The sequence below is a fragment of the Seriola lalandi genome, unplaced genomic scaffold, assembly GCF_002814215.2.
Source record: "Seriola lalandi dorsalis isolate HSWRI2012SDOR001 ecotype SW California unplaced genomic scaffold, Sedor1 jcf7180002054559, whole genome shotgun sequence".
Classification (NCBI taxonomy): Eukaryota; Metazoa; Chordata; class Actinopteri; order Carangiformes; family Carangidae; genus Seriola; species Seriola lalandi.
The window spans coordinates 699233-719541 of record NW_019525112.1 but is presented as its reverse complement, the minus strand read 5'-3'; the positions used below and the strand labels follow the sequence as shown (position 1 = coordinate 719541).

The 20309-nt window shown below is 42.8% G+C and overlaps 2 protein-coding genes across 3 annotated transcripts in view; one reads left to right on the top strand and one right to left on the bottom strand.

The window, feature by feature from the left end:
- The window catches only part of col4a1 (collagen, type IV, alpha 1), a 38500-nt gene extending 20878 nt beyond the window's left edge, over positions 1-17622 (bottom strand). The window contains exon 1 of the mRNA XM_087176478.1: positions 17402-17622. Coding sequence (XP_087032604.1) covers positions 17402-17473 — 72 coding nt within the window. The 5' untranslated portion in view covers positions 17474-17622. The remainder of the gene's footprint in view (positions 1-17401) is intronic.
- A 138-nt stretch (positions 17623-17760) lies between these two features.
- col4a2 (collagen, type IV, alpha 2) overlaps positions 17761-20309 on the top strand; it is a 65921-nt gene continuing 63372 nt past the window's right edge. For both annotated transcript variants that reach the window (XM_023415948.2, XM_023415947.2), the window contains exons 1-3: positions 17761-17924; positions 18176-18297; positions 18394-18445. In XM_023415948.2, coding sequence (XP_023271716.1) covers positions 18248-18297; positions 18394-18445 — 102 coding nt within the window. In that variant the 5' untranslated portion in view covers positions 17761-17924; positions 18176-18247. The remainder of the gene's footprint in view (positions 17925-18175; positions 18298-18393; positions 18446-20309) is intronic.

Genomic DNA, 20309 nt, shown 5'->3' with positions numbered 1-20309 from the left:
CACCCCCTCCACCCGCTTCCTCTCCTCAGGGGTCTCCAGAGGCTGGAGCCTGGGAACTGGCTTCCACTGCTTTGGCTCTCTCTTCCATTGCTCCTCTCCTCCTTTTCCCTCCATCTTCCAGCTGTTGCTAGACTCACGTGCAAGGCGTCCGGCCAAAATCCTGTCAGAGCTTTGGACAGGCTCTGCAGCCTTGGGCAGAGAGTGCACAGCTATGCTGCCCACAAATATTTCTCTCGACCGGTCTCTCATTCCCCACACACACACAAACACACACACACACACACACACACACACACACAAATAAACGGCTCCATTATCATTCATCATGATCCCTTCCTAACTGACTAAACCTGACATCTCATACATAAGTCACTCTTAATTTTACATTTTCTATAACTCATTATTCTGGCCAAACCTATTCCCTGTCTTCCTTGTTACACACAGTCCTCTCCAACATACCTGATAACTGAATCAATATGTGGCCCTAGAATCATGGGAAACCATGGGAAACAGACTTCACTCTCAAGATCATGAGCCCCAGCTGCCCATACTCTGTCCCTGTGCACTTGTTCCCCTCTGTTTGCATTGTATTGCACATGTGTGGCCTCTTGCACAATGTCATTTCCTATTCGTGCTCCCTCACACACCTCTCATTCACTCCATCTCACCTCTGCACTTCTGGTTTCTTAATTGTTTTTTTCTAACATACCACCACAAACCTTCAGGAACACCTGCTTCAGATCAGATTAGTGTCAGAGGACTAACAGCAGAGGAGGGTGAATGAAACACACGTGTGTTATATTATGGCAAACCAGCAATAAGAGCTCCCGGTGCTGGATTAACATGACTTTTTTTGACAATTCACCTAGGGAATTAAGGCACGCTAATGCAATGAGGGATCACGCTTGCAAATTGTCAGCACCACTAAAGTAAATCACAGCTGCTTGTGGTAATATATTGCTTAAGTATTCCCTCATTCACCTGTTGCTCTCTGTCTGCCCCCCCCCCCTTTTTTTCTCTTTGTCTGCAGTTTTCGTTATCCTCTTTAAGACACAACTTAGCTGAGCAGACATTCCTGCATGTTGGCAGGCATGACAAGGGAATCCAAACCTCAAACTGACACGAACAATGAGGACGCTCTGTGTGCTTGGGTGTGAGATGAAAAGCCACCACCCTGTGATGTCTACTGCTGGATCTCCAAACACAGCGCAGTAATCTGCAGGTGGATCAAAGCAGCATTTCTTTGATTTCTCCTGTTTGTTTTCCCTCTACGTCCGTTATGCATCGTCATAAACCCAAACACCAGATGGGGAGCGATGGTACAAAGACCAAACTGTCATCTGCACAAAAAGGACGTCTTGCTAATGAGTCTCGCAGCCATGAAGTGGATGACTGCCTGATTTGGTATCTGGGCTTTGCAGGAAAGAGGGATCTTAAGAGGACCTTATCATATAGATCCTCGGGTATATAGCATGATGAGGGCCATCGCTATCTTGCTATACCACAAGCCATGGAACCATCCCTGACACAAATACCATTTCAATAGGCCTACATCATGGATGATGGCCTTCACACACAAGCCCATGATGAAAAGAACATACAGTACAGACAGTGACTGGCATCAAATACAGTTTTCTGTTCTGCTCTGTTTGTTTGCTGCAGTCAGTTCATTTTAATACACAGAGCTACATTTGATACTCATCACTTCCTGTATCTGCTTTACAATACATGCATTTTAATGTGAATGCAGTGGTGGGCTTTGACTGTAATTCTGTGCAGACTATGTCAGTCATCCAATAGTGTTATATACTGTAGTAAAGTACATTTATATATTTACTCAAATGATATTCTAAATGCTCTGCCTTTATTTGCAATTGAGTATTCTCCATTGTGGTTCAGACTACCAGCTCGGTGCAGAGAGTGCACATGTGGATTTTTGCTGGATCCACAGACCGTGAGAAAATAAAGAGATGAAGATGATGTTATGCTGCCCACACAGCTTGATCTTCCACAGAGCAAACAGACTGAGCAGAACCCCGAGACTCTACCGTGATGAGTGCTAATGTCTGCTGTGAATATACAGTGGCTGGTGAGTCACTGAGCTCTGAAGAATCTGTATCAGAGCCAGTAAACCTCTCCGAGCAGACAGCCTCACGTGTCTCTGGACAAGTGTTTATGCCATTCCTAAGTCTGGATGGCAAGCCTGGATGTCACCAAGCTGTGAAAAATCAATATGACGTATGCTTGCAGAGTGTTTACATTTATTGGGCGCTGTGCAAAACAGTCCCTTATCATAATTGTGTGTATATGAGAGTGTCTTTGTGATTGTTTACTGAGGCCAGGGTTGGCAAGGCAACACATAAAATGCCAACAGAAGAAGAGGACTGGGCTGGGTGTAACTACCAAGATTTTTGCATGCCAAAGACGCACGTTCACAGGCCTTCATAACGTAGACTGATATATCTCAGTGCTCTGCGTAATGTGTCAGAAGTTCTGGGGGTTTTCATCAAGCCTGATCCCAGAAGGGCCTGATGTTTAAACAACACTTGCTTGATATGTCTGACATCATTAGATACGTAAGATGAGCTCAGGAGAGGAAGTGATGAGTCATGTTTGCCCTCGAGATTACAGGCCTCGGCCAGCGAGAGACGCTGGTCCAGAGATCCCGACGTTAACACAAACACTTTTAATGTAAACCAAAGGTGAGCGTATAGAGCTGTTGCATAACTGAATCCACATACGATCCGTAGCAATAGCAGTTCCATCATGGCTGAGGCAAGTACTGCCTGTTACACAACAGTTTGCATATATCAGGCTTTATAGATTTCTTATTTTTCGCAGATTTCAACTATGTGTAGTAACTGGCCTCACCTTATGGCACAGAAATAAATGACATACAATACTATGAAAACAGCATTTTTCTACAGTATTTCTTGTACTTTCAGTCATACAAAATCTTCCTCAGCAGATCCATTTTCTGAGCATCTTAAGGACTTCTGATCCATGTTGACTTTAAAGAGCTTAAAAATTCAGAAAGTTCGACCACGGAAACAGCAAATGCCAAAGTCCATTTAGTAGTTTTTCTGGAGCTTTCAATCTTATCACACAATCTTCCTCAGCTGATGGAGTTGGATAAATATTTACAAATGAGCATTGACAATTCCATTACAGCTGAACAAACTGCATCTGATGTGGAAGATTGTGTGATACAATCGAAAGCTCCAGAACAGCTATTAAATGGCCCTTGAGCTGAAATTGTTTTGTCAACTACTGTTTCCAAGGTCAAGAATGAACTTTCATCTCTACTCCAACTGCTTAGGCTGCTTGATTTGCAACAGTCACTAGTCTCTCCTGCAGTGCTCGTTGCTTATAATCAGTTTCTGTGCAGTGTTAATGTTAAACTCTGCATCGCTCAGGCCTTCAGGGTGAAGAACTAACTTTTCCACAACCAATCAACACCGTACCATGTCTCATCCACACAGAATCAAGCTGCATTCCTGACCTCGATTTTCTCATGAAACATCCTGTTACAGACTTGAGGCATCGTAAATCTGTACGATGGTTAAACAATGGAGGGAAAAAGGGGGAAAAGGTTATTTGCACAATTTTTAGCTTCTGTCAAGGCAACTGGATTTTTCCCAAATCTACACAGAGGGTCACTTTCTTCGCAGCCTGCGGGGTCAAGTCATTCGGTTTTGTGCTTCAGCTTTCCGTGCCTGTGTGACTCACTACCTCTGTTCTTCTTGCCAAAGTGGGCACATCCACTCCTCATGTAGCGCAGCCGACCTCCAAACATGGCAAGTGTACTTCACCGTCTCCTAAAAATGTTCGGCTCTTTAATCTTACTTGAAGCACTTTTCACAAATCACTCCCTGCTGCCCCCAGTACTAATTATTACCACATGGGGGCAGAAGCGTTCCCATCGCTGCCCTGCTCCATACTGTACATTTACAACAGCTGTAGGTGTTTCGCTTGAGTTTTTCCTTCCATGTTAAAGGAAAATGAAGCTCCCACAAACATCTGGTCGATGTCATCTACAGACTTTCCTTTAAAACAACATCACATTCCCAGCACATTCCTGCCATTACCTCCCACTGCCGCTTAAGTATCTCACAAACCCCCGGGGTAGGTGAGTGTGGGAGGATTTGTCATTTCATATCCCACTTCCCATTTCTTACACGTGTATATTCATATTCAGTACACACACAGGCAAATGAAACCCCATTAAAAGCCCAACACTAAAATAGCCTAACATAATAGCTATCAGACAAATTTCATTAGATCCAGTCAAGGCATTGCAATTATGGTATTTATGGCTGTATGAATTGGATTAAATTAATTCTTCTCACTCAGAACACACACAAGCAACCTTTCACTGAAATTCACTGAAAACATAATCACATAATAACAGAGACACACACAGAGACAGAGAGAGAGAGAGAGAGAGAGAGAAAGAGAGAAAGAGAGAGAGAGAGAGAGAGAGAGAGAGAGAGAGTAATAAAGGCCGTAGCCAGCAGCCAACTTGAGCCAATAAGAAGCTGACCATTTTTAGCCACAGTCATGTACCAAAGTTGTGACTCATATAACCAGGAAACAAGTGCTTTGGAAGACTTCAGAAGACAAAACATAAGTTTTCCTGGCCTAGTGTGTTTAAAACGTCTGTGTAGCCAGAGAAAATGACTTGACTGGAGAACTGTCTCTCTCAGTTTATCTTTTTCAGCGTTGGGGGGGGGGGGCTTCCTTCCACATTGATATGGATTTCACTGAGGAGGGAAAACTGATAACAGTTCATTGTATTCTAGAGTTTTGTAAACTATGCGTGCCCTTCTTCTCGTCAATACACCTGTAACTACAACTACTCTATTACACCCGTAGCTCAATTACTCCCTTGAGTGTAGTTAAACCATAGTTACATTTGTTTTTTTTCTTTTTGTTTTACAGCTATCTTAATACAATACTGGCATGTCCAACTGACACTGGAAGAGCTTTTGTTTGCTCTAATCATTACTCCTGAACATACTGACAGAGAGGAAATTCCTTCCTATCACGACTTGCTTCCCTGGAGATATCAAAAGGGCACCTGAGTGGTATTTTGCCACCTCGATTTCTCACATGGGTTTATTCCAACAAAAGCCCAAAAATATCTGAGATCTAGACTATCTCTGTGACTGAGTTGTTTTGCCTGGGTGTAGTGCAGGAGAAAAGAAAACTGGCTTGACTTCTCAGCCATGTATACACAAACACCAGGTTCCCCATGTGAAAGGAAGTACACAAGTTAGCCATATTGTTGCATCACTTGGTTTTGCGTTTACATTTGGTTCTGTTTTGGGCGGCCCGCTGTTTGGGTTGATTTTATGTTGGATGATTTAATTGCTCTTAATGACATCCGAGGAGATTTTGGCTTTTTGTCCTGCGGGTAAATATTGTGCAACAGTGCTTAACCGATTGTACTTTCACATAAACATCTGGGTTCTTTTGTAGACTGAGTGAGTCCCATTGAAATAACATTATAAAGCTCATTTTTTCTTTCAGTGTGTTGAAGTGAGTCTTACATGCTCCTGTGACTCTTTAAACTTGATCTCATTTCCTATACAGATAACAAATGTTTCAAGGCCATTCATGCTGCACCAACATTACAAGCCATCAAAGAGGATCCTGCGCTGTTGCAGTCAATTTGCTACAGTGGCGTAGCTATTTAACCTGTGTAAGTCACTCCATAAAGACTCATGAAGACTGCTCATGGATCATGGCTTCCATATGGAGACAATCAGGATAGTTTTACTCCATTAAACGTCAGAACGATCTCACTTTGGCGGCACGGCTCATTAAGCGTCGTTAAATGAGACAGTTATGAAGCGCACAGCGATACAGGCAATACAATGCCTAGTAATAGACGAAGCAGCAACAGGATTAATACACGGACTACAGTCATACTGCTGTTACCACACAGCTGATTCTGACGTCACAAAAACTGCATGAGATCAGTGTCTCGGCGCTGTTGACTCATTCCAGCGTCTCTGTGGCTCTGAGTATTTATTAGAGGTTTTTCTTCTCAGCCAGTAAGATCACAGGTGCTACTGACCGCAACTATGCTGTTCCCACAACAGTCCTCAGCCACACACACTTAAACAGGAGAGAGAAGAAATAAACAGAATTAAATAAAATTCTAAAAGATAAGTGGAGGAGGACAAGTTTTTTTTCAGTCTCTGCTGAGTTGACCTGTGCTGCTCTGACATTCCTGGCCTTCTCTGGTACTGAGGCTGTGATGAGAGAATAGAAGTGGAGGAGGGGAATTTTCTGTCTGACTGCCTTACTTGGAAGACAAGGCTCCTGGTGCAACTTGCTCCGTAAACACGCGTGTCTGTGTGAGGGTGAGCTGCACGTGTGCTAACTGGAACGCTACCATGTGAAACAGCATGTTTTATTGCCACATTAGATATCAAAACCAGCCCAAACCAATTTTTCATTTTAACTGCTAATGTGAACTAGATTCTCTACACATATTTCATATTCTCCTCTTTACAGTGCATAAAATTCATGTTTGAAGGCGCCGTTTCACATTCGATTGATTTAGTAGGGAAATTCAGCCTTAAATCAAACCAGAAAAGACCAGAAATGGCAACTGTAGTGGCTTTTTTTGTCACCTTACCCAAGTCATGACAATTAATTGAATAGTAACAGTAATATATTATATAATTTAACTTAAATTATTACTTAAATTATTATTTAAAAACACAAAAATAAAGATTAAATACAGCCCCATTAGGCTGTTCCCCCTTTTCCAGTTTTTGTGCTAAGCTGAGCTATGATAGCCAGCTGCTAGCTGTAGCTTCATGTTTAACAAATATGAGAGTGGTATCAATATTCTAATTTAACTCTGGGCAAGAAATCAAATCAGCATATTTCCCACATTATGGAACTATTCGTTTAACAAATGTCCACTTCACTGCACAAAATACCTGACAGACACAAGGTCGTCTCATTAAGCATTACAAACAACAGGCAGACAGGAGTTTCACATCACTTCTCCAGAAGAACTCATGGCCAAATCCAAATTCTCCTACACCAACAGACATATTATATGTGTACATTCTGCAATAAAACAGGGTTGTGTTTTCTGTTTCCTTTATTTAAAGAGTCATGTAGCGCTTATTTGCTGAGACCAACTTGATGTAAAACATGTCTTGTTCTGGCTGCAGGCATCAGGTATTTATCTACACCACACAAACACACCCAAGGCTTTTGTAATCAAAAGCAGATGCATCTGCAGAGAGCTGTTCTCTCTCCTCTCTCTCACACACACACACACACACACACACACACACACACACACACACACAGGCCCAAATCATGCCTGCAAAAAACACGTTTGGATGAGCATGTGTAGAATTACATACATGCAACAGATATACAGATATGAACACAAACACTCCTTGAAATCATAAACCTTTAACTTCCTGAGGTCACATCCTTACGTTACACTTTCCCTGAGGGAATCCAAAATTGTAAGAAAATATAAGAAATGACGGAGCAAAAGTCTCTGCCTAAAGATATGAGAACGAACATGTGCACCCACACAAATACACACACCCACACACAGTTAATGGATAAAGTTAACAGATGCAATACTCAGTCGCCAGTCTGCTCATGCATGACCAAGTGTGACCAGGTTAATGTTTCCTGTCATCAAATTTGAGGCCAGGAGACCGTAACAACTTTAAGCGGTGGTGTTTCAAAGTTAAGAAAACTGCATCTCTAACAAAAAAAAAAAAAAAACGTCAAATACATCACCCACTTCTCAATGTCATGCAGGTTTGGGCTCTAACATGTGTAGCCAAACATGGCCAGCTGTGGACAGAGCAGCAAACATGCAGCTCGTCCAGCAGGACTGCAGTAGTCGTTGAACATGTCAGTGGACATGGGACATGAAGCAGGAACACTGTAGAGTCCAGCCAGGAATTCTCACGTGCAAAATGAACTCAGCAAATGGGAAAATTGTTTTAGACAATTTCTCAGGGCCTGCTGGTTGGCACAGTGTTGTGTATGTGTGTGTGTGCGTGCTTGTACTGTACGTGTGTGGGGGTAATATGAAAACCATCAGAACTGGCTGATTTTCAAGTGCTAGTGGGATAAGTCCAGCTGCTGGAAAGGACTCCTGTTCTCTGCAGATTGCTCACTGTACATGTTCAGAACACCAGAGGTGTGGCAGTCGTGATACTTTTGAATAGATCAGACTGAAGCCAAAGAGGCCAGAAAAAGTGCACTAGTTCAATCAAACAATATCATTATAATTCATTACAACACTTTAGTTGTCATGAACAACACCAAACACAATTGGCCTTTCACTCAAAAGCATTTAGTCAAATTCCACAGCTGATCCTACACAATATTCCTGCCTTAGATTATAAAGGTCCATGACCTCCCTTAATCAGCCAGTCCATCCACATCCCATCTTGACCAGCCACATGACCCTCACTGCCTCATCCTGTTGACCTGTGACCTGTAGTCAGGCCGTTAGAGGGGATTTGGACGTTCAAACCGAGCTTTCAGTAAGTAAGGGTCATCTTGATAACTCTGCTCTTCCTCAGTGTTGAAGTGTTTGTGTGTGTTGCATGTGGATGAAGTGTTATCTTGTTAACAAATTAAGCCAGACTCCTACTAATCTTTTGGTCTTAGAGGGGACTTTCCGGCTCTAATGACTGCACAAACACACACATACAACACACTAGGACTCCACCCATGATTTCAGTCTCACCCTGAATCTGTGTTGAGGATAAAAAAAAACAAAAAAACATTCTTTTTAGCCCTTGAATGCAGGAGACGCTGCCTCTCTGCCACAGAAAACTCATATCTAAGAACAGGAATCCGGCTAGCTACTGACAGGTTTCTCTTGCTACAGTAGTGTAGTCTGGAATTTTTGGTTTTTGTGTGCAGGGCTCTGTTCTCTCGCCCACATATCACTGGTCTGGGCAGTTATTGTTCTACATAGTGAAAAAAATAACATTCTTCAACAATCCCACAGGAACAGGATCGGTCCAAGTAGGCCCTACTACCAATAAACACAAACATCAAATCGAAAGCTCTCTACCTCTGCACTTCTTTCTCTCGTTCGACTGTTTGCAGCTGCATCGGTTTTGGATGCCTGTGGCCTAGAATTAACAATAAACTAGAAAAGAGTTTGCACGTCTCCTCTGCGAACAAATCTGGTATTGATGCAATGAGAGGGAGAAGCTGTTCAGGGGGTGGTGGAAACAGAGCGCGATGGGAGGAGGGAGAGAGAGCAACAATTACTTTGTTAAGACGTTTGTTTTCTCTGAGAAAGAGCCAGTTCAGGTCATGCGAGTGGCTCCCGAGCTCGGAGCGCTTCAGCTCCTCTGTGAATGTGCTGCACTGTGCCACAGGATGTGGGATTTAGGAAGCCATTCTTTCTCTAAGGAGGAAGGCCTCTTCCTTGCCTTTTATGCTCACAAAGACAAGAAGGGGTTGGGTCAGCCTCGCGTCTCTCTCAAGAGTGCTCTGGTATCTGGGAATAACGTCAGCACGTGAAGACAAGGAATGACCTCTATGACTCAAGTGCCAACCGAATACATCCATCCTGGAATATTCTCACACACTCCTCATTTTTCAGTTGTGTTATTCATCTTTTTTCACAACTTCAAATGAAAAAGAAAGTTTAAAAACTAAATTTAAAAAAAAAGAAAAAAAAATCAACTGTCTTCCTCTGTCTCAAGCATAGACACACATGTTAAACATGGAAGCACCTGGGATGTGAGTTAGTAATCTATACAAAGAAGCATTACCATCACTGTTATACAGGTTGACAAGTCCAGCTGGGAGTATACATACTGTATACAGGAAGTGTGTGTGCATGTAAGCTCTATTTCTTGTCCTTTTTTCCGTTTGTGCACGCACACTGATGTTGGTTCAAAAGAGGAAATCCCCTTGTGAAATTAATACCATGACTACAAACACAGTGAGTTTTATCTAAGACATAACTGAGGTGGCACTAGAAGAGTAAATGCGAGAAAGAGGAAATTCCAAGGACCAGAGAAAGACGGCCCTTTTCCCGCCACTTCACTTACAAGTCTGCAACCAACTCATGGATAATTGAGCCCTTTAGCCCCATTATCAGGCCGAACACTTCAGTCGATAGCTATCTAATAGGCAGAGCTGCTCTCTATTGTTCTCCTGTTTCCATATCAGGCCTTATCTCCCACATCACCATTAGCATCACTGACGTTTGAGCATATGGAGAGACTGTAACTTTCAGACTTCGCCGCCCTGAGGCCTCAGAGATGCCGAGCACTGACAGCAGCTCTGCTTGCGTATCAGCTAAAAAACGTCTTAATCTATCCCTAGACTCAGCTGTGCATTGAAAGATTAGCGTATCTCCCCTTCTCCCGATGTGAACCACTTCATGCGACCAGTTTAGATTATTTCCTTTTCAAAGTTATCTGATTAAAGCTTTTTTTTTTTTTCTTCAGTAGAATAACAGCTACATAAATGAACAACTCTCATTGTCCAGCAAGTTGACAGAGCGCAACCCCCAGCAGCAGCAGAGGCAAAGAAGAGCATCACAGAAGGAGATGAATAAAGCATCTGTTCTTCCAGGAAAGAGGTTCAAGGATGTAGGTATGGATACACAGAGACTCTCAGGTCCTCTGGATTACAGCTGGATCTGCTTCACAATCTGCTTCTTCTATCAGTCCTCCTCTGTCAATTGAGTGCAATAACACTCCAGTGCTACCACGTCTGGTAAAACTTCAGAGTAACTCTAGCTCAGTTGAGATGAGGAGAGGCCTACAGTGAGAGGTGCAGGGCACAGACAGAGTTCAAAAAACCAGACACTGTCATGTTCACCTGACAGAAAATAAGAAATTCCTCCATTCATCTGATGCTTAGACTTGTTGAAAGGCGTCACACACCACATACGACGCATTTTGGCAAGAGCATTAATCAGTTGACTTTTAATGGGACAAATATGAAGCATGTGGCTGTCTCATCTGTAGGATCATGTGCTCTCTTTTTCCAGTTCCTCTGTATTCATCATGGCTCAATCTGCCATCAGAAACTGACCTTGTCCTTTGCTCTCTCTCTCTCTCTCTCTCTCTCTCTCCTAATCATCTCATATGTACGCCATAAAGAGAGCGATACGCGTCTGTGAGAGAGGAATCTGTAGGTGTGTAGCTCCCTCTGGCAGGAAAATCATAACAGACTGTGTAGCATGTGACTTCACAGGTACTGCTGGAGTTTATTCTTGGGCATAGTTTCAAAACATTAAAACATTATTTCTCAGCTGAGGACAGTTGCTGCGTTTTCCGGCATCTTAAACCTGTCGAGAACCGAGGGACCCCGCGCGCCTGGGGCAGCTGGTGTCGTCAACACATAAAACCTAACCTGATCAACTGGATGCAGTGTGAGTGGTGATGAGAGTTCCCAGGTTTGGCTTAAAGAAAAACAAGAAGAATTTATGGAATGACCCTAATTTAATGGTCAACTGTAAAAAAAAAAAAAAAAAAAAGAAAAAGAAAAAAAAAAAAGGTCTCACTGGTACTGTAGTCTTCAAACTGGTGACCAGGAAGTTCAGAAATAAAAAGCCAAGTATAAATGAGAGAGTCCACCTGCTCCTGCACCATGAACCTGTCCAATATGGGTCGTGTGAGCTCATTTTCTCTCAAATGCCCGCCTGAGCTTAGTACATGTTGCTTCTGTCACAGTATTTATTTCTCTCTTTGACTGAACTACTTATATAATGGGGCTTCGTCTGCTATGTGCCGTGCTCTTTAACTAAAGAAACCAAACCACAACTGCTCCGACTGATCCCCTGATGCAGCGTCAATTCAGGAAGGTTCAGTTCTGCAGTGTGGTATAAAAGATCAGCTATTCATTTGATTTGATTTGGATGATTTGGATCATGTGTTGAGTAGTGTGACATACAGCAAAAATACGTCAAGTTTTTTATTTTAAATATATAGCCAGTTAATGACTTGATAAGCAAATATAAGACATGTATGGAGAAGGGACAGACACGATGATGTTTGTCTGAGAAGACAGAGCTCGTATATTTATATTAGAGGAACAGGAGGGACACTTAATAGCAGAAATAGTACAGTGCATGACCAATGTGGTTTTCATTGCTGCCATGGGGAGATCAGCCAGTTCCAGGGTTTTTATATCACTGTACACATGTTCGCGCGCACACATACACACACACACAAGGCTGGTGTAATACAGGAGCAAGAAAAGGTTGGCTGGTTTTCTGTGTCAGATATTAAAGCAGTTTTCCAACTCAGGACTTCCAAAAATCTTTCAGCACAGCTCTACATGGAACAAAAGCAGCAACAATTACAGGTAAAGCATGAAAAAATTGCTTTATTATGTATGGATGTTACACCGGATGAACGAGTAGTCACTCAGACGTCTCATGTGCTGATGAGACGCTCTGCTACCTGAGACTCTCTACGTTTTCATTCTGTCAAACAAAGACAAAAATGCCATGGAGAAGGTTTCAGTTAAGGGTGCACCAGCACTGATTTAATGGGACTGAGGTGCTTCAAAGAAAAAGTTTTTTTAAATATTCTGACGAACTTCTGAGTTTTTTTCAATCTGCGCCGCATGAATCCACCAGACTTCAGCTGCTTTACAAACCGTTAAAAAGATGCAGTAACATGCAAAGTCTCACATCAACCAGTCCAGTCAGATCATGTGGAAACAAACCCAAGAATTACTTCTTTTTTTTTTTTTTCTTTGCATGGATCAACATAAACCTTCTCCAGATCACTGAAGCATGCAATTTTGTAGCTTTGTAGCTTGTGAACTCACAAACACATACCCAAACACAGACACACCCAGAGCTAGAACTGCACCGTCCTGTGGAGGTAACACAAAGACAGACTCACAGCGTAACCACAGACCTAAAGTATAATAAGAAGGTTGCAATAAAGTAATAAAACATTTGCATTCAACGGAAACCTTGACTAAACACCAGTCTTAAGTATTGCACCTGTCCTTTGTAAGGAAAGCAGGACGAGACCGAAGCTTCTCAGGCCAAAGACTGACAAAGAGAACAGCTGAAGCAGACGACAGCCAAAACTTCTCTCTTCACCTCGTGTGGCTCAATACTAAAAAACGGAAAGTCATAAATCTAATGAGACCATCATTGCTGTCTTGATTATCCTCCATCAGTTGGACAATTTGGCAGCGATAGGTGGAGGTTCAGGTCAAGGACCAGAGAGTGAGACTAAAAGATTTGCCACGGGGTATCATCTCTGGCTCCGACACACATTCCTCCACTTCTGGGGCTCAGAAGCTCGTCACCTCCCTCCTCTAACAGCCTCCCTTCCCCATCACTCTCCACCTCCCACCTCCCTGTCAGACAAACGTATACTGTTACACCATCTCGGCCAAAACCACAAATGACATTTATGACTCACCAATTTCACAGTTAAACGGCTTAATTGCACTTTCACCATAACAATACACAGCGGGGGAAGTAACCGATCTCCAGGACAACACTCAAGTTGATCCCAGGGTAGTTAAAGTGAAAATATCATCGTGGGACAAAATAAGTTTTTTCTGTGAAAAACGCAAAATGCAGCTGTGATGAAGCTGAATGAAATGCCTTCTCGCTGGCGCTTGGACCACAGGGAATTGAGAGGGGCTTTACCATGTTTAACCACTATTTAATCCTCTCCTTACTTGGCAGAGACAGGGAACACACACAGAGAAACACACACAGAGGCAGAAAGTGGGGCATACCTGCCACACTACTTGAGTATCAAGGTCAGAGAAGCATTATCTTTGCCACCCAAAGACGCCTGTCAAAATACAGAGACGCAAACTCAATCACAACTCTTCCAAATGTAGGCATTTTTACAACGCCGGGCACAGGGGTCAGGCCGGCTGTGTCTTCCCAGGGTGCATCGCTTGGTTGGTGGCCAGTCGCAGTGACAGAGTCAGCTGTTGTCTCTGTGGGGGGATATGGGGTGGGGTGGGGTTTAGGGAGGAGGTTGGTCTACCAGGATCAGGCCTAGACCAAACAACAAGGAGCCTTGTCTGCACTTTAGGCGGAAAGACCAGCAGATCAAGCCCTGATCATGATTCTCAGCTTTCAACCGACAATAAGCGCACATTCCTCAGAGTGTATGGGGATTAACAGCTCTCAGTGTTGCTTCCTCCACATTGGAGTTGTGCTCATCCTCCCTGGGGTTCACCCTGTCCTGGAACATCATGGCCAAGCCATTTAGCAGGAACCTGGCAGTACAGAGAAGTTCTTCTTTCCCACCAGCAAGTGATGTTTCCAATCCCTCCATCCAACATCCCACACACCAACTCTCACCCTGGAATCTGCTAATCTGCCCTTCTCCTTCCTCCTCCCTCGTCCTCCTCCTCCTCCTCCTCCTCATGCTTCTCTAGGAATAATGACTCATTCTGACCAGATTAAATGACCGCCAAGGGAGAGAAACTTTACTCTGTTGATATTGCATAAACAGTGCAGAAATTCACTCAGGATCCAATGATGCAGTGGGAGAAAAAAAATGGGAACAAAGGTCTACAAAGATCTAAATATTAGCTTGTTGCTTCATCGTTAAATAGAGAGGGTGAAGGTAGTCATATATTATCTTTTTATTACCGCCTTTCTGAAGTCAGCCTAACCCCGTCTGCGCTGTGGGTTATCACATTTGTAAGTGCTTGCACGCATTAACAGGAGGCTCTGATCCTCAGTCAACGTCACATCTCTGAGAAGAGATGAACACACTGACACACCTTGTGGACATCAGCCAGATACAGTATTTACTTCTTGTACCAGATTCAAATGTATTCAAGAGGAAGCTGTTAAGTTACACAATAAATATGACTGCATTAGAGGCTGTAGTATCTGTGTCACTGTTTCACTTTCTGATCACGGGGCAGCTTTGGATGGATAAAAGCCTCAGACAGGGTCACAAACTTCCTGTTTTGAACCTCCCATGGGTGCATGGGAAAATATGCAACTCCCACCAAAAAAAAAGAAAAAAAAAGAATTAAAAATCTAAATCTTGCAACACTCCAGTTTCATTGGTGTTATCTGATCAGTGAAGAGATGTTCAGAAAGATATACACCTCCTCTCCTCTCCTCAGTCCAGATGACCTGTGTCTGTCTCGTGTTTGTGTTTCTAAATCCAGGCAAGCTGTGGATAAAAGTTTCTTCTGGTGATTTCTTTAACCTGATGTGTTGGCTCTCAGCATCACACAGTTCTATCCTACGCAGCTCCCTGAAAGGAAGGTCAAAGCCACTCTACTCAGTTTGCTTCCAGCACGACCTGGAAAATGGACGGATGTATGAAACTCTGAGACTTTACTGAGCTCACAGTGTAAAAGCTGGGCACAAGTTCTTGTGACATACTGTATTTTTGAACATGTAGATCATACCATTCCTGAGTTGATGCAACCAATATCATGAATCATTTCTGTCAGTGTTTTTTTTTTTTTTCACTTGTTGTAAACATCTCGCAACTACAATCCATCACAGCTGAGGATATGTCCCAAAACAACGACGGTAGATGAAGGAACTCTCGCCAGGCTCCCTCATGAGGTTTTATTTTCTCTGAAGCATCACATATTGCTCCATTGTGCAATAATACTAAATGATGAACAGCCTGTTCTTCCTCATCTTAACACCGCCACCACAGGCAACCAATGTTTGCTCCCACTCACCTGGATTTCTGCTACTCTAATGTGAGAGATGTTCTCTGATGGAAACTCCACCCGTGCTTTAAAATAAAGCACCACATCGGACGACAAGCCTTTTCAGAAGAAGCTGACGGTTTCAACAAAAAGTCCAACAAGGCTGAAAATCTCTGCAGTTTTTCGGTTGTTGGTGGGAAACTTGAAGCACATGTTTTTCTCTTTCAAATCATGTTTTCCATTAAACTCATTCATGGATTATCTCAATTTGAATGTGTGGAAACTGGATCTGCACATTATCAAATTACTGCCCATTCTTTCTTCTTCTGGGACACCATCTAGTCTGGTCCAATTCCCATTTGTCAAACATTTCACCTGATAAAGTTGAACTGATCAAAAGCTTGGCTTCCTTATTTAATCCTTGATTTGGATTTTTGTGTGCAAAGCCTTCCCTTCTCAATGTTCCCACTAAAATATGAATAAACAGTGACCACCAATGTGAGTATAAGGATGCACCAATCTAATATGGCAGATCAGTATCGGCTGAGCCTCATAAAATACAGATTGTGTCAATGCCATTTTAAGATTTAGTCTTCCTGGTGACATCTATTCAGTTCTGGCAGGTCACCAACCACATAAAATGATTGTAATGAGTTCCACACAGAGAGGTTTTCAGATTTAAATGGCAGCACTGGTGTTGGATTGGGGCTAAGCAGATATCTTGACCTGAGGAACTGGAACTGGCATAAGGAGAGAAACAATTGGATCTCTGTTTATAACAAACCGACAACTCATAATGAAGCTTATCAGCAAAATAAAACTGTTGCTCCGACTACAGTGGTTAATCTTCATTCTCACTGATGACAAAGTCAAATCATGAAAGAGCAGTCATGTAGTGGGAATAGTCACACTTCCCTCTGATTTACAGTCAGAAGTGGAACAGTTTTAAAATGTTTGTGGTAAAATTCCTTAAATGTAGATCATAAAAAGTGTTTAATATTATACATCAAATAAACACTGTCTCTTGTATCATAACAACTTCTTATTGTGGACGTCATACAGTTATATCCTCTCTGGCTGTCTGGGCAGTGAAAGCAGACCATAATAAATTTGTCTCTATTCTAAAGAGACACATTCACTCTGTCTGTAACACACACGCACACACACACACACACACACACACACACACACACACACACACACACACACACACACACTTATACTTCAGCTACTGTAGGCACTCTGCCCCACCCTCTCTCTGCTCTCTCTCTCTCTGCTCCTCTCCGACAGCAGAACTGAAGGAGGCTGGACTGGGAGAAGACCCAACTCAAAGTGTTTAGAGGAGCATGACACAGACCGACCAAAAAGAAAAGAATTACACAAAAAAAAAAATCACCACAGATTCAAAAACATCTGGAACGAAGAACGTGCTTCTCAGTGATGCTAAAACACATGTTTGTTGGACGTTTTCAAGTACTAAGGCACAAACAGTAGTGAACACAATTAATGAACTGTGTCATCAGACTGAATATATCAGAGATAAGGCAGAGCTGGATGCACGTAGACTATACTGTATATGTGTGCATGAGTTTACAGCCTATACATGGAGAAAGTTAAAGAATCCTCAGTTTGAAAGACGCTCACATGATCATAATCAGATAGGCTACAGTTCAAATGATACTTTATGTACAGGTACACCTGTGAACACAAGCAAACACGTTAGAGATCCACTCACCTCAGCGCCTGTCAGGTCTACACTTGAGTAGAGAGCCGCCAGCAGAAGCAGGGTGCCGGACGGTAACAGCATCTTGGCGGTGCGCGGTGGAAGCGGTGTGCGCAACAGTGCAGAGTGGCCACAAACAACCACCTGTTGACCGCTTCTTGTCTTGTTTCTTCAGGTAATTCGCGGTTTATCGACGGAGCACGGGCAGCACGTTTGGCTGCATCTTTGTCTGAAACGATGTGAGGGTCTGATCAATGCAACTTGGTCTTGTTTCTGCTGCACCACACCCCCTCCCAAAAACGACCACCCTCACCCATGCAAAGAGACTCAACCCTGCTGTTACAAACACTTTGACTTTTCTCGGTAAGCAGCGGGACTACTCGGCACACTTTGCCGTTTTTGAGACAATATTTGAGGGGTTTTTGGTGCCACAGATACCGGTCACCTGAAACGTTGTCGGTCCGGGAGCCAGCGCATCTCTTCCCCCCAGTTTCCTTCATCTGACCGTCGGCGCGCGAGCTTGGGGTGACTGACTGTAAGTAACGCGTTTTATTAAAATGATGCCAAATTAATGTCTTTCACTCAAGAAAAACTTATTTATCACAACTTTTGAGCCCGTGACCCCGTGAGCACGTAAGGCAGCAAGTGAAGTAGTAGGTTCTTCATAGCAAACAGTTAAAGTATGATAGCTGTACAATTACAGAGACTCTTATCATGCTGATCAAATGTATGGACTCATCAATAAAAGGTTAATTTATTAACATCGGGGTTACTGCTGTGCTTCAGGTCGGGCAGTCATGCTGTAGAACTTGTCTCTACAAGCGACACAGCAGCGTGGGACTTAAGTTTGCGGTGCGCATGAGTGGGACCATGCAAGGGCGACACAGCAGAGGACTGAAGAATCTGAGGTAAACTCAACACGAGCGCAATTCAGCGCAGAGCACGAGCACTGCACATGATTAACTGATCAGAATCAATAACGCTGTCACTTTCATTGACTGCAGGCTGCTGCTCCTGTGCCTCACCGTTGCCATCCTCGCCTCAGGAGTGCACGCAGTAAGTTTTCCCTCCCACGTGTTGTTGATTCTTTTAATTTTAATTTGAATTAGGCTTTTACTTGAAAACTGCAGCCTGTTAACAATTAACGTGTGAAAATGAACCTGATAATTTCTTCTCTGGGTTTGGTTTCGTCTTTCTTTGAGCTGCTCTGCAGACACACGCAGACCTCGGTGTGCTGGTTGTGGGAGTGTCTGGTTTAGGGAGTTCCTCCGGTAGGAGGATTCTTGGCTTTGCACGCCGGCAAATAGCAGCGAAACTCTAAACAGTTTCTTGTGAAATGCCTCATGTTGCAATGTTACTGTTTAATTAGTACAACTCCAAGTGTAGCGTTTTTGCAAAACAAGTAAACAGAAAATGAGATATAATGCAGGGCTGCCTGCAGAATGTTGTCCTCAGCGTGACCCCTTGACCTGGCAGGGATTGAGGGGTGGGGTCATGACCTCTGCAGGCACGATGATGACATGTTGTTGAGCTTTATATATATATTTATATATAAATTTGCTCTATATGTTACAAAGTAATTTTAAACAATTACTCTGCTTAATTAGAAGCATGCACCAGTACAATCCTTTATTTTTGTGTGTATCAGTCGTTTTGTCTGTCACTAGTAACATTATCACAAGATACACAGTGGAAACTTCAATCTGCATTATCACACATTGATAATAACACTTAAGAAAATAAGAGATTAAATGTTAGTTGTGATAGACTACCTGTCTAGCAAAACTGAAGTCATTGATATTGATTGTGCATAAGTTAATGAAAACCACAGACTTCCTAATAGCCAAGTAAAATAAAAAAGGGTCATGCATTTGAAAAAAGAAATAGCTGAAATATCCCACACCATGACCATGTCCATGATTTGGAGTTAAGGGAAACGTTAAAATTCTGTCTGAATGTTATACTCACATGCCCATATGAACATTAAGAGAGTAACCCAGCATTCATGTGGTGTCAAAATAATCGGAAAAATTAGTTTCCGAATGGGAAAATTCACGCTAACGCCCTCTCGAATCGGGACAATAACTCAGAAAGAAAGCAGAAACATGGTGGATGAAAGCAAATGCTTGGATGATCGTTAGAGAATTTTCATTAATGGTGTAAATTTACATTCAGCATTTAAATCGTGACATACTATTCGGTTGTAACCCTTAGTTGCTGTCCACGTAGAATAAACTAGATTAGTTTGCAGTAGCCTTGATAACAAGTAACACGAATGCTGGAAGCAGCTCCCATTGTTGAGCAATAAAATACAGCAAATCTACTTTGTAGTGTCCATGTTGTTTCCACATTCTGACTTATAAGCACATGAACACACAGGAACGATTTCCCAACTTGGGAAATTTGGACCATCCAAGGAGCATGTGAATGCAGCATTATTGGTGCTGTAATCTTTTCTTCAAGTCCACTCTGGCTGTAAAGGGATCCTTTCCTGGTAAGAAATGGGGGTCTAAAGTTCAGCTAAAATGAGGTTTCATCTGTCTCAGTTAGACAAATCAAGTGGTATAGGCCTATCTGACAAAGTCGCAGTCTTTTTAGTATGAAATTCTCTCTTTGGTTCCACTATAGGTTGGCAAGGAAACAGTTTCTACGAAAACGCGACAAGGGAATTTTGTACGCAAAAGTGTTAAGGACATGTTCCTACCTACTGGAAACACTCATGGTTTAGGTGAGGGGGTGGTGTCTCGGCAGAGCGAGCAGGACGCAGGACATGATGCAAAAAGTATGCTGGGGAAATTGCAGTCTCTTGCTGTTCCTCGAATTTGTCTGATTATCATGGTGTAAGCCGTTGCCAACAGAAGTTCCTGAATCCCTTCATCTCTCTGTTTACACATTTTGGTTGCCATCTTCCATCACCATC